Below are 14,039 nucleotides of genomic sequence, written 5' to 3' on the forward strand. Positions count from 1 at the left end.
TCAGGGGTTAGAATTTACAGCACATATTTTGAGGGAACACAATTCAGTCTGTAATACTTGCTATTTAATTAAAAGGTGATTTCATGGGATGGTTTCTGTTCAAAGTTTGAAGAGGATCTCAGGACAATAGTCTCGCGGATTCCTCCGGGCTCGGTGGGTCCAGGAAGTCTGCCGCGTTCACCCTCTGGTGAGCCTGCAGAGAGGCATTCTTCTGTATGATTCATGTCAACTAGACTGAAGAAGAGGCTTGTAGTGGGTGGGAAAGTATCTAATTTAGGTGGTATTTGCAAGTCCACCTAAGTAAACTGAAAACCACATTCTTAACAAGCCATTGCTAGCAATAAAAATAGCATCTAGGTCTGTTTGATTATTGTGCCTGTTTTTTTGTATTTGTTCTGAACCTGGCAGAGGGACGGACAACGATGTTCTATGTCGGACCTCTTAAATACCAGTATGCACGGACTTTTGAGTTTTAAAATGAGGGTTTGCTTATGAAAGGGCAAAAGAAGACCCAGTAAATCTTTTCATGCTTTCACCTAGCGTTCCCATTGGTACCTCTAAACTCTGTCCAGGAGGAGAGAGAGAAGTCTACCGAGAGGCTACAGTTGGCCAGGAAGACAGGCTAGGGAAGAAAAAGAGGAGCAGCGAGACTTATTTTCCCTTCATAAACAGAAAAAATTTAATACACTTTCATAAATATTAAGGAACATCCTTATGATTTTGGAAATTATTCCTGTCCTTGACTATAAAGAATGTGACCCAGCTGGAGCTGGACTCACAAGGACACATCAGCTGGGCCCTGAGGTATACAGACAATAGCTAGGATGATGTTGGAAAACATCTTTTAGGGAAATTTTCACAACAACAAATCATAAACATAGCAGAAAAGACCCGCTATTTTCCACTCTTTTTTATTAGCATTCAGTCATTAGTAAGATTTGCTGGACCCATGAAGACCCTTCTGACTGCGATTACTGAAACCTGTACCAATACTTATTTTAAAAGACAAAAATGTAGAATCATGGTGATTTGGCAGTTTTTAGCCAATTTGTGAAAAGGTAGAGCAGTGATTCTGCCCATTTGTAATGTGAACACATACTGACGATTCTGTAATGTTCCTTGGACTCAACAGACCTGGCTCTGGCAGAATGCGTGTCAGTTTCCCCACTTTTGCCTCTGTTAATATATGCTAAATAAAATCTTTTTTTTTTTTTTTTGCCTTACTGTAACTGTGTGGTGTTTTTGACCCTAGAACACTTAGAAATTGTGAGCTGGAAGGGATCTCGGGAATGGTCTAGGTCAACTCTGGGTGACACAGACAAACCACCATCTCCTGACGCCCAGGCCAGCACATTTCCCAGGAAGGAATTCCCCACGGTTGGAGAACATTCTGGTGTTCTGCTGCTAAGAGAGAAGAAGAAAGACAAACACCGCATGGATTTGAGGAGCGCTGGCACTGGCATTTTGCACATATTTATTTCATCAGCATAAGTTGACATACATAGAAGGTTTTACAGTATTTATTTATGCCTAGGATTATAGAACTGAAGTGTTAATAAATACATTAACTACACATTAAGAGCTGACCTGAACTGTGCCTTAAGCAGGTATACACTGTCTTTAACATATGGAAACATTCGAGTACTACTCAGAGTTTTTAAATGCTTTGAAGTAGATTTATCCTCACATTAGAACACATCTAGCACTTTTTTTTTGCAATTCAGTTTAAATCAATTTGTGAAGCCTGCACAAAGCGCAAGGTACTTGAATGTCACACAGTCCAGGCTTTTCCTGGACATGGGAAAACGTGTAAATAAGGAGACGGCTACTGACATAAACTCGGATGCAACTAAAATGTTTGTACATTTCCATTTTTAGCTCGTATCGTTTTCTCCTCATGATCAGTGATATTGTACAGGAAAGGGAAAATGAGAATATTGATTTTAATCCAAAAATAAAACTTTTCGTAAATTCAAAAAGCATCTAAAATAAGACAGCACAAAAGAGCACTTTTGTGTACATGACCCTCCTAGGATACTAAACAGAGTATGCCCTGAATCTACCTCAGCTTTACGAAAAGGCAAAAGGACCTCAGAAAGCATCCAATTTTAACATCTGTTACAGGAAGTTACATAAGAGACCCACAGAATAAATGACTGCTGCTGGAACTGCTAAACTGACGCTAGAAATTAACAGAATTGGAGCAGAGGATTCAATTAATACTACTGAAGTACTTGCAGCAAAACTGATGCAGGGAAGAGTTTTAACTAACAAAAGAGTTTCCAGGGCATTCATTTTCTTAAAGGACAAGAAGTAGGTGTCACCAGAGACACAGAAAACAAATCATTAAATTCCAAACCCGAGCTCCACAAAGCCAAGAGTCAGTCCTAAGGGATGGGAGTGGGGGTCTCAAGACAGAGTAAGAACAGAGGAAATGAAGTCTTCAGCTAGTTCCCTTGAGTCCCAAAGGAACCCTGCTTAACAACACAAAAGTCATCGCTGCCCACTAACGAAAGATCAAGCTTTCCTGTATACCACGCTTTCCCCTCAAAATACAACTGCTCTTTCAAGTGTTTGGAAATGTCCTCAGTGGGCCTGGGTTACTTAATTTTATGAGAATTTTGGATGAATGTCATAAATGAGTTAGACTCATTTTTTAACTCTTAGTTGACTGATGATCAGGAATATTTCTGCAGCAACTGTTGCGCAAAACAGCGCTGGATACAGAATTAGAACACCACATTGTATATGGGGGATCCCACTCAGAGCAACAGACCTCTAGAGGCTAAGTCTCGACAACCACCCAGCAGTCCTCCAACCTAAGATCATGGAGAGGGTGGCTTTTCAGTTCATCTGATTGGTGTACACCCTCACGGCTCCACGCTCCAGGGCGGTGGTGTTGGTAGCTGCTGTCCAATAGCTTCCGATTCACGGCAACCCCGTACGTGCAGAGTAGAACTACGCTCCCCAGAGTTTTCAGGGCTGTGACCTTGGGAAGCTGATCTCCAGGCCTGTCTTCTGGGGTGCCTCTGGATGAGTTATAAGCAACTTTTCAGCTAGTAACCGAGTTCATAACTATTTGCGCCACCCGGGGACTTCTTCACTGGCCCAGAAAAACAAAGTGAACTGGTCCTCACGGCATGTCAGGTCCTCTGGCATTTGCCTTAATGTAAAATTATTATTTGGGGATTCCCATGATATATAACATTCTATACTTTTTCAAAATTGGTTGGCTAGACATCCATTAGTGACTGCTGCTAAATCCTTTCGAATATCCTTTAGGTTTCCTGGTGTAGTTTGTTTTGAGAAGATAATAGGAAAACCCTGGGACTCTGCTGCCAGTTCCCACAGGAAGTGATGCAATGTCTAGTACAGAAATTCCTTTATTGAATGAAATGATAAAATAAACATTCAAAAACTCCAGCTGGGGATGTTACTGTGTGGCCGTCCACATCCGACAGCTACAGCACACTTCTAATATCCTCTTATGTGAGTGATTTTACTTTAGAAGCCAAGTTTTAATATTATCAACAGTAAAAATCATACTTTTTCCTGTTACAATGTGACAATTTCTTAAGTAAAATCACAGTGATAGTATTTTATGAATTTGATATTTAAAGCATGAAAATACTAATCTGGTTCCACTTCATATCAAAATTTTGGCATAAATAATAAAATTCTAGAGAAAAATGTACTCCAACATGAAATGTACATTTCTTTAAAAGAGCACAATTTGTTTCCTTTGTTCTGTGTTTTTTTCGAGTATAATTTCTCCAGTACACTCTTAGGAAAGGCCAGTGAAGTCAGGCAAGAGGATGTCTGCTTTTCTTTCCTAAAATGATTAGCCAAGTTGCCAAGACGTCCTCTCAGTTGGGTGACCATTAGCAAGCATACATGCATCCAGGATATACTCCAACGGAAGTCATAAATTCCATTCCTTTGGGACATGCATAAGACTGAAGCTGATCATTTCTAAGTATACTTAACCGGTAACTTTCATAACCACAGATGCTCCAGAAAGCATAATCCAGGTGACCCGCTGATTTCTACAGAGATGACAACTCCAATCACTGGGTTAACTAGCAGGTTAGCATGAAGGTCGGTGTGATTGTTTAAATGCCTACGTTTCCTAATGTAATAAGAAAATGTACTGGATTCAGGATCCAATCAGCTTGCCTGTTTGTCAACATCTATTTATCTTTAAACTTTTCATAAACAGTGAGTCCCCTCAGTAGATACTTGAAACATGAACTACTATGACAAATAAGGAGCCATCAATTGACTTGTCTTTCATCCTGGCGCTCTAGCAAAGTAGTGAGTTGCATGGCAATTTTATTAGGGTATTTTGGAATTCATAATTAGGTTAATGCAGTTTGCTTACTAATCACATTAAAATACGTTATTTCCCCTTATATTAATATGGCTGTTGTCACTCTGCCACATTTTCATAGAATGACGCTTATAAAAGTTAATTTCCCTCATCAGAATTACATAACACCTACTTAAAAGGCTGTAAGTGGTGGGTTCAAAATGGGAGGAGAGGTTTGCTGCAAGGTTATTTTTAGAACTGTCAAAAACGCACGATTTTACCTATTCTTTTTAGTTTTGAGGAATATCTCAGCCCGTTATAAAATACGAAAATAGTTGAGCATAGGCTCTCAAAAGTTCCTTTTAAAATAAACAGATCACCTTTGTCAGAAGATTTTCCTACTCAAGATATGTTTGTCTCTTAACATTCAGTCACCAGACTTTAAATAACTGTAAATCTCCACTGTATCATTAACATCTCTTTAACCGAAAATATTAAATTAATCTCAGTTAAAGAGTGAGATGAAACTGTTCTCTGTGGGTGTCTGCGTGTCTGTGTGTCCACGCACACGCATGCCATGTGTGTCTGCGTGTCTGTGTGTCCACGCGCACGCGTGCCTGCAACTATGGCATCGTTTCTGTAAAGGAAATAGTCCCAATGCTTACAGGACAATAAACCATACTGGAAATCACAGATTCTACCTTTCATGCTTATTACATTGCTCTTTTTGGAATTGAGCCAGCCAAAACTTAAAAATTAGTGCCATGAACTTTTTGCCTGTTAAATAGGTTTGAAGAACTTTACTTATCAGTTATCGTTTTAAACCTCAAGACAAAAAAAGAGCGTGACCTTCTTTCAGTGGTTCTACTAATAGTTCAGGCTGGCCCACTTTACAGTCCTGTTTCCATAACCCCCAGGTTCCTGCCAGGCATTCTAATCACGTGGTAAGCAACAGCACTCTTCAAGATCCAAGCCTACTCACCCACAATGCCACTCAGGAGCCTGAGTACACCCTGGGTACACCCTGACCTCAAGCACCGACCCTGAAGCTGGAGCTTTATCTTTTGATTCCATTGCCTTCTCCGTTGGGTATCCTGTATCTTGTTTAGAAGATTACCTAATTTTGGACACATCCTACATCTTACCACTGATCCCATTAAGCAAAGTGAAGCAAAGGGGACTGCAGAATAGGAAAGCCGACCTCTAAATTCAAGGCGTTTAAATGATCCAGCATCTCCAGCGGCCCACCCCACAACTCTCTATTCTCCACTTCACCCTCCCCTCCCATTTTGGAATCTCAGCCCATGTGGGTGGTTTCCTTCACCGCAGAGCTGCCCTAGGGAGATACCTAGTGGACCTGGGCCCTCCCTACACGGTCCCCTGCTCCCCTTTCTCCTGCTTTTCCGGCAAGGTGAGCACAAACGGGAAAAGCACACCTCGGGCATCGAAGGGCGCTTGGAGCAACTCGGGCTCGAAGTTGCCCCTCTGGCCCCCGTCCTCTCCAGGCTCCCCATCCTGGGAGAGGGCGAAGCGCCAGGTGCCCGCACGGTTCACACAGTAGATGGTGCCGTCTAGGGCCGCGCAGCGGAAGGGCTGCAGGCCTGAGAGTCCGCCCGGGGGCCGCAGATTCGAGGCACACTGACTCCACTGCTTGGCCAGACAGTGGTAGCGAAAGACGTTGACCCCTCCGCTCGCACCGGCCACCGCCTGGGGGTCGCCGCGGCCCCCGCAAAGGTCGAAGCGATAGATGAAGCCCTTGAGGGCCACCATGTCGGCCGAGCGCTTGCGGCTGCTACTGCAAGGGCACTCCTGCCACTCGTCGCGCCGGGGGTCGTACTTGAGCAGGCGGTAGAAGAGCGACCCCCCGGACACGTAAATCTCTCCGTTGCAGGTGGTGGCTTCGTGGGCCACGGCGAAGGCGCCCTTGGGCAGCGGGGCCACGGGGCTCCAGCGGTCGGCGCGCGGGTCGTAGCGCTCCACGCTGAAGAGGCACTCGCCGCCCACGGCGTACAGGTAGCCGTCCAGGGCCAGCAACTTGAGCTGCGAGCGCGCCTGGCCCAGGGGTCGCACGGTGCTCCAGCTGTCCGTGACCGGGTTGTAGCAGAAGACCTTGTCAGAAAGGCGGGCGCGCCCCTCGGGCCCCCCCTGCAGGATGCCCCCCGCCAGGAAGAGGTAGTTGTAGAGCACGCACATGGCGCAGCCCTTGGCGTTGGCGCCCTCGGGCAGCCGGGTCAGGACGCGCCACTGGCGGTCAGCCTCCTGGTAGTAGTAGATGACCGAGTCGCTGTGGCCGTCCTCGTCCTCCGAGGGCGCGCGGGCCGGCGGCGGCGACCTGGGCGGCTGCTCCCCGGGGGACTGCGCGGAGGCGGCGGCCGAGGGGCTCTGCGGCCGGCTGCTCTCGCGGCTCTGCGGCCGGCTGCCCACGCGCTCGAAGACATCGTTGATCTCGGCCGCCAGGAGGCAGCCGCGGCCGCCCTGCAGCCGGCGCTGCAGGATGAGGTCCCTCTCGGCGCCGGTCAGGCGGCCGTAGACGGCCGGCTCGCGCAGCACCTCGAGGTAGTGGTCGCTCATGAAGCGGTAGGCGGCCTCCCGGAGCTCGCCGAGCCGCTGCTGCTTGGCCAGGCTCAGCACCTGGTAGCAGTTGGCCAGGGTGATCTGCGTCCGCACGGCGTCCATGGCGCACTGCACGGCGCAGGGCATCTGCAGGAAGCGCGCGCCGGCCACCACCTCGGCGACGTTGTCCGGGCGCACGTCGCCCATGCGCCCGCTGTACAGGTAGTCCACCAGCCGCCGCAGCGCCGCGTAGCTCACGCCCTTGATGCGCAGGATCTCCCGCGACGAGCGCGCCCTGAAGTAGTCGCTCTTGGCGGCCAGCACGGCTTTGTGCGCCCGGATGCGGCGGCCGGCCACCTCGATCAGCAGGTCGGGCTCCTCGGCGGGCGGCGCACTGCTGGGGGGGCCCGCAGCCCGGGGACCGGGGGGGCCGCCGCCCTCCGCCCCCCGGGGCCGCTCTCCAGCCGGGACAGCGTCAGCGGCCGGCGCAGGCTGGGGCGCGGGGCGCTCCCGGGGCGCCGCCTCCTCCGGCGCCGGCTCTTCGGACGTGGCACCAGCGCTGCAGATTTCCCACTGGCTCTTCACCACCCGGCTTCCTCTGAGGGCGGAAGGCGGCGAGGCCGCTGCGCCCTCCGCCGCCGAAGACGCGGTTGCACAAGACTGCGGTGGAGAGTCCTCCCCGGAGCTGAAACACAGGGAAGAGCTGAAACTGCAGGGTGTTTGCACCAGCGACTCGGTGCCTTCTCTCCCGTTGATACCCGTGCCCTGGTCCTCCTCGTCCGTGTCCGGCTGTTGGAGGCGACCCTCTCCACAGACCTCGAGAGCGTCCGCCTGGCCCCCAGCCTCTCTGCACACTCCATTAGCAAAGGCGCCCCCGGGCTTTGACCCACTGACTGTGTCGTCACCTGGGTACAGGACGCAGGAAGCCACTGAGTTCTCCATGGTGCAGAACGGCTGCCCCCACACCCACTTCCCTTTCAGCAGCTGTACATATCGACCGGACTCGGGCTGGGCAAGGTTAATCGTTACTCAGGGTTTCTTGCCTCACACGGTTTTTTCCTGGCACGTGATCAGATTTCACTTGTTTCCACACTTTTTTTTTTTTTTTTTTTTGCTCACAGGCAGATTCCCTTTTGTCCTTCCACACTCCTTTCCTGTGAAGAGGGGTGTGTCAAACTCTAGCTCCCTCTGCTGAACTTTTGAACCGTCATAAACTTTAACGTTATATGGCTGTCTATCTGCTAAGAGTCTTCAAGAATTAGCCTCATTGCCCAGGTGGTATTGGTTTAATTAAATATACAGGAAAGTCCTGGAGCTACAGCGGGTATGTCATTTATGGTTCCTTCCTCCGCTAAACTGAGTTATCAAGGTACAGCTAACAAATCAGGGCATGCCCGTTCTGTGAGCCAGTGTTTACCCACATTATGACTTTACATTTCGTTCACTCTTCATTTCCACCGCATTGCTGCTGCCCACAGAGCCAGCAAATCTGAGACAGGCTGTAGCCGAAACCTTAGGATCTTGATTTTTATCTCCGTTTTTTGTTGAGTCACCCCAGTGAGCTCTCATTTGTGACTCCCATTTGTGATTATGGTTTACGGAAGGTCAGCTGGAGAATCTTTGTGTCCTGGTATCTGCAGCCCACACTTATCACCTGGGCAGAGACGCAGCAATCCACAATTCATGTGCCATGTGGGTGTTAGAAAAAACAATTATGGTAACTGTTTGAATGGCCTTCCCCATTTATCAATCATGAGCCTTCCTTTGCAGCTTCCTCTGTTGGGATATCAGGTGTTTCCATATCATTTCACCATACTCTTCTTGTTCCTGTTTACAGGGGAAAAAAAAGAGAGAATGTTTGAATTCACATTTTTCAGTAAGATTGTTTTGTGTCAGTGGAGTCTGTCATACTTCCCTCCCCGACTTTCAGGTTATAGGATTCAGATGTGGTAGCAGGAGATGGTGATGTTTCCCCTCTGCATATTGTGATGACCAGGACGTACGGAATCTTATAGGAACATAAGCCATGACCTCTCCACACTCCTCCCAGGATTTGGATGGACGCGGAGAACACAACTCAGGCAACGGGCATTACCAAAGAGGAAGGTCTTAAATATATTAAGTTGGGCCACATGACATTGCTAGGTTAAAAGCAACCAAACATCACCAATTTCATATTTTTCAACCAAATAAGATATATAGATTAAATTAAGAACTCCTTTTAGTGGAGAAAAAAAAAAATGGCTAGGCTATGTTTTATTAACATGTGACAGTTTTCCCTTAGTCTTTTTCAGCCAATTTTTTTAAATTCAGTTACTGTGCAACAAATACTTGGAGACAGGTGCTGAAGGTACTTCTCTGGAGTTGCCTTCCTCCAAGAGTATATAGAGGATCCCTGGGGCTCCAACTCCAGTTTTGAACTAGTCATTCCTGGAATTACGTCTCTGATAAACCGCAGAGAAGCAATTCTCCAAATAGCTCAAATGCAGCAAAAGAAAAGCAGAAGCAAAAAGGCTGAAGTACTTAGATGACAGATGTGGGCATCTGCAGATGAATTATAAAGTATTTCCTAAGTTGGCAAAACGTCCACTGAGACTCCCTAATCCACTGAGAGGGGACTTAGAAGTCTTCTGAGTCAACACGAAACCTGTTGCTGTTGAGTAGATTCCAACTCACAGCGACCCCATAGGAAAGAGAACAGCCACCCCATAGGGTTTCCAGGGAGAACCTGCTGGATTCGAACTGCCATTTTGGTTAGCAGCCAGCCTTTAACCACTGTGCCACCAGGGCTCAAGTCAACACAAGGCGAAAGCCAAATTGCATTTCAGCTTTCTAAAGAAGAGAAGGTGGAAAAGGAAAACATAAAATACAACTCAGCCTTGTCACTGCTGTATAGAAGGAAGTGTTCACATCTCAAATGAAACAGACAAAATGATACTTAACTGTCCTTCTCTCAACTTCACTCTTCTGATCTTATACGTAATACCGTTACCTGCTGTCTAAATGCTCAGGGTTAAGCATTATCTATCTGCTTGTCCTGTCCTTCTTGCTAGCATCACTGAAAAAGCTTTCCCACTATTCTCAGAAATAAAGGTGTTTTAGAGTTGGGAATTCAAGACATTCAATCCTCTGTTGGAGATTTTCAAACTACATATATATATATATATATTTTTTTTTTTTGGCATGTTCACTATGTGCAAGGCCCTATCCCAGGATGCACGGGAAATGCAATGTTGAGACAATTTTGAGAGTAACCTGAAACTCTGATCTATGGGGTGTGTAGGTCACAGACAATACTCAGCAGAACACAATGCTCTTGAATGTTTACTCAGCTGCACACCACCCTCATGGTGATGTCCTGCTTTCTCTGGAGCTATATTCAGGGAAATGGAAATGAACGTGGGCCCACGGTGATGAGAATGTAATGACAAAGTATAAAACCTTTAAAAATGTTATAGGTTCATTAGAATTTCCCCCAAGGGTTTCAGAGGTGCTTTTCTAATGGGCTGAGTCATCCAAGGGAAAGTCAGATAAAAATTAAGACATATTTCACTATATATACACACACACCCCTTAAGGTCTGAAATAAAATAAGAGAACTGGCTCTCTTGCTTAGCTCATTCTTTTCATGTTTCTTCTATAAAATGTTACTGGAAAGTAACATAGCAATTTTTTTCTTTGGCCTGCAAAAAAAAAAAAAAAAAAACTTTCTAGGTCTTTGTCTGGCTTAACTCTGATTAGAATGTGCAAAAGCCTAAATTCCAAGAGCTATGTTTATGTAAACCATCAAAGATTTGAAAGAAAAGGCATGGAATAGAGCAAATTTAAAAGCTTAGATCTGGACCTCTGTTCTTTAAGACACCTACAGAATCAAGTTGAAGCTAAAAGAATCAAGCTGATAAGTATATATTTTGTAACAGCTACAATGAAGCAAAAGATACATCTCCGTGATAAAACATAAGCCAACCAGGGGCTGATGTGAGCGGTAGTGATTTCTGCCTTCATAATAAGGATGCCGTTTAGTCAACTGCAAGAGAGAGAATTGGTTCTTGTTCCCACTAACCCCAAGAAAGAATACAAGTATCTCTAAAAATCATGATTCTAGATTTCTTAATAACTCTATTAATTTTACCTCCCCCACGAAAAGATTATTATTATTAAATTGTGTCCTTTTGAGGTACACTTCTGGTAGCCATGATGATTTTGCGGTTTGCACCCACATTTTCGCACCTCTGTCCCCAGGTGCCCCTGGGCGTGTATTACAGAGTTAGCTGGCGGAGTCAGGGATATAGTCTGAGGCCATGAAATAGCACAGGACAGCTCTACCAATCTCGCAGTGATCAAACTATGAAAGTCTTTTAGCAATTACTCAACCAAGACAATCAGCTATATAAACATCAAGAAATCTAAGGCAACGGGTATCTTTACCATATATATTCAGCAAAATTGCTACTGGACCCATGCATTTTATGAGATGAGTTAGAAGATCACCCGTGACTAGGATGTCAAAACAGCAGTGATGCTCAATTTTGAGTCCTGAGAAGCCACATGAGCAGTCCTGCCACTACTGAGCTACCAAAAACCAAACCAAACCCGCTGCCCTGGGGTCGATTCCAACTCATAGTGACCCCACAGGATGGAGCAGAACTGCCCCACAGGATTTCCAAGGGTGTAAATCTTTATGGAAGCAGGCTGCCACATCTTTTTCCCCGAGTGGCCAGTGGGTTCAAACTACCGAGCTTTCAGTTAGCAGCCAAGCGCTGAACCAGGGCTCCACATTGAACCTAACTGTTATTGTTAGATACCATTGAGTCAGTTCAACTGATAGCAACCCTATAGGACTGAGCAGAACTGCCCCACAGGGTTTCCAAGGAATGGCTGGTGGATTTGAACTGCCAACCTTTTGGTTAGCAGCTGAGCTCTTAACCACTGCGCCACCAGGGCTCTGTTGTTGTTGTTGTTAGGTGCCGTCGAGTTGGTGCCGACTCATAACGACCCTATACACAACAGAATGAAACACTGCCTGGTCCTGTGCCATCCTTATAACCGTTGTTATGCTTGAGCTCACTGTTGCAGCCACTGTGTCAATCCGCCTCGTTGAGGGTCTTCCTCTTTTCCGCTGACCCTATACTTTGCCAAGGATGATGTCCTTCTCCAGAGACTGATCCCTCCTGACAACATGTCCAAAGTAGGTAAGACGCAGTCTCGCCATCCTTGCCTCTAAGGAGCATTCTGGTTTTACTTCTTCCAAGACAGATTTGTTTGTTCTTTTGGCAGTCCACGGTATATTCAATATTCTTCGCCAACACCACAATTGAAAGGCATCAATTCTTCTTTGGTCTTCCTTATTCATTGTCCAGCTTTCAAATGCATATGATGCAATTGAAAATACCATGGCTTGGGGCAGGCGCACCTTAGTCTTCAAGCTGACACCTTTGCTCTTCAACACTTTAAAGAGGTCCTTGCTGGCGGATTTGCCCAGTGCAATGCGTCTTTTGATTTCTTGACTGCTGCTTCCATGGCTGTTGATTGTGGATCCAAGTAAAATGAAATCCTTGACAACTTCAATCTTTTCTCCATTTACCATGATGTTGCTCATTGGTCCAGTTGTGAGGATTTTTGTTTTCTTTATGTTGAGGTGCGACCCATTCTGAAGGCTGTGGTCTTTGATTTTCATTAGTAAGTCCTTCAAGTCCTCTTCACTTTCACCAAAGCAAGGTTGTGTCATCTGCATAACGCAGGTTGTTGATGAGTCTTCCTCCAATCCTGATGCCCCATTCTTCTTCATATAGTCCAGCTTCTCGGATTATTTGCTCAGCATACAGACTGAATAGGTATGGTGAAAGAATACAGCCCTGGCGCACACCTTTCTTGACTTCAAACCATGCAGTATCCCCTCGTTCTGTCCAAACAACTGCCTCTTGATCTATGTAAAGGTTCCTCATGAGCACAACTAAGTGTTCTGGAATTCCCATTCTTCACAATGTTATCCGTAATTTGTTACGATCCACACAGTCAAATGTCTTTGCATAGTCAATAAAACACAGGTAAGCATCCTTCTGGTATTCCCTGCTTTCAGTCAGGATCCACCTGACATCAGCAATGATATCCCTGGTTCCACAGCCTCTTCTGAAACCAGCCTGAATTTCTGGCAGTTTCCTGTCAATATACTGCTGCAGCTGTTTTTGAATGATCTTCAGCAGAATTTTGCTCGTGTGTGATATTAATGATATTTTATAATTTCCACATTCGGTTGGATCCCCTTTCTTGGGGATAAGCACAAATATGGATCTCTTCCAGTCAGTTGGCCAAGAAGCTGTCTTCCATATTTCTTGGCATAGACAAGTGAGCACCTCCAGCGCTGCATCCGTCTGTTGAAACATCTCAATTGATATTCCATCAATTCCTGGAGCCTTTTTTTTCGCTAATGCCTTCAGAGCAGCTTGGACTTCTTCCTTCAGTACCATCGGTTCCTGATCATATGCCACCTCTTGAAATGCTTGAGTATCGACTAATTCTTTTTGGTATAATGACTCTGTGTATTCCTTCCATCTTCTTTTGATGCTTCCTGCGTCATTTAATATTTTCCCATGGAATCCTTTACTATTGCAACTCGAGGCTTGAAATCTTTCTTCAGTTCTTTCAGCTTGAGAAACACTGAGCGTGTTCTTCCCTTTTGGTTTTCCATTTCCGGCTCTTTGCACATGTCATTATAATACTTTACTTTGTCTTCTCGAGCTGCCCTTTGAAATCTTCTGTTCAGTTTTTTACTTCATCAATTCTTCCTTTTGCTTTAGCTGCTCGAAGTTCAAGAGCAAGTTTCAGAGTCTCCTCCGACATCCATCTTGGTCTTTTCTTTCTTTCTTGTCTTTTCAATGACCTCTTGCTTTCTTCATGTATGATGTCCAGGGCTCTGAGGAGGCAGCATTTCTGAAAGATGGTTTCACACATGAGAACTATCTGACCTGGTTCTATGGCTCTCCCACCACCTTGCATAGATGTGTGGTATCAGGAGATTTCACAAGGGCAATTGGGAAATTAAGCAGGGGGACCCTATTTGTTTTCACACAGTGGTAAAGAAATTCAACATTTTTTCCCCCCAGACCTCAGCAACTCTGCTAAGACTGTTAGTTTCGAATTTCTCTGGATTAGAAGTTCAGGATTTCCAAAGGGATTT

General features: G+C 45.9%; 1 protein-coding gene across 13 annotated transcripts in view; it reads right to left on the reverse strand.

Moving 5' to 3' along the window:
* Nucleotides 1–902: 902 nt before the first annotated feature.
* KBTBD11 (kelch repeat and BTB domain containing 11) overlaps nt 903–14,039 on the reverse strand; it is a 56,566-nt gene continuing 43,429 nt past the window's right edge. For all 13 annotated transcript variants that reach the window (XM_049903197.1, XM_049903195.1, XM_049903198.1 and 10 more), the window contains one exon: nt 903–8,689. In XM_049903197.1, coding sequence (XP_049759154.1) covers nt 5,678–7,804 — 2,127 coding nt within the window. In that variant the 5' untranslated portion in view covers nt 7,805–8,689 and the 3' untranslated portion in view covers nt 903–5,677. The remainder of the gene's footprint in view (nt 8,690–14,039) is intronic.

Source organism: Elephas maximus, chromosome 12 (genome assembly GCF_024166365.1).
Source record: "Elephas maximus indicus isolate mEleMax1 chromosome 12, mEleMax1 primary haplotype, whole genome shotgun sequence".
Classification (NCBI taxonomy): domain Eukaryota; kingdom Metazoa; phylum Chordata; class Mammalia; order Proboscidea; family Elephantidae; genus Elephas; species Elephas maximus.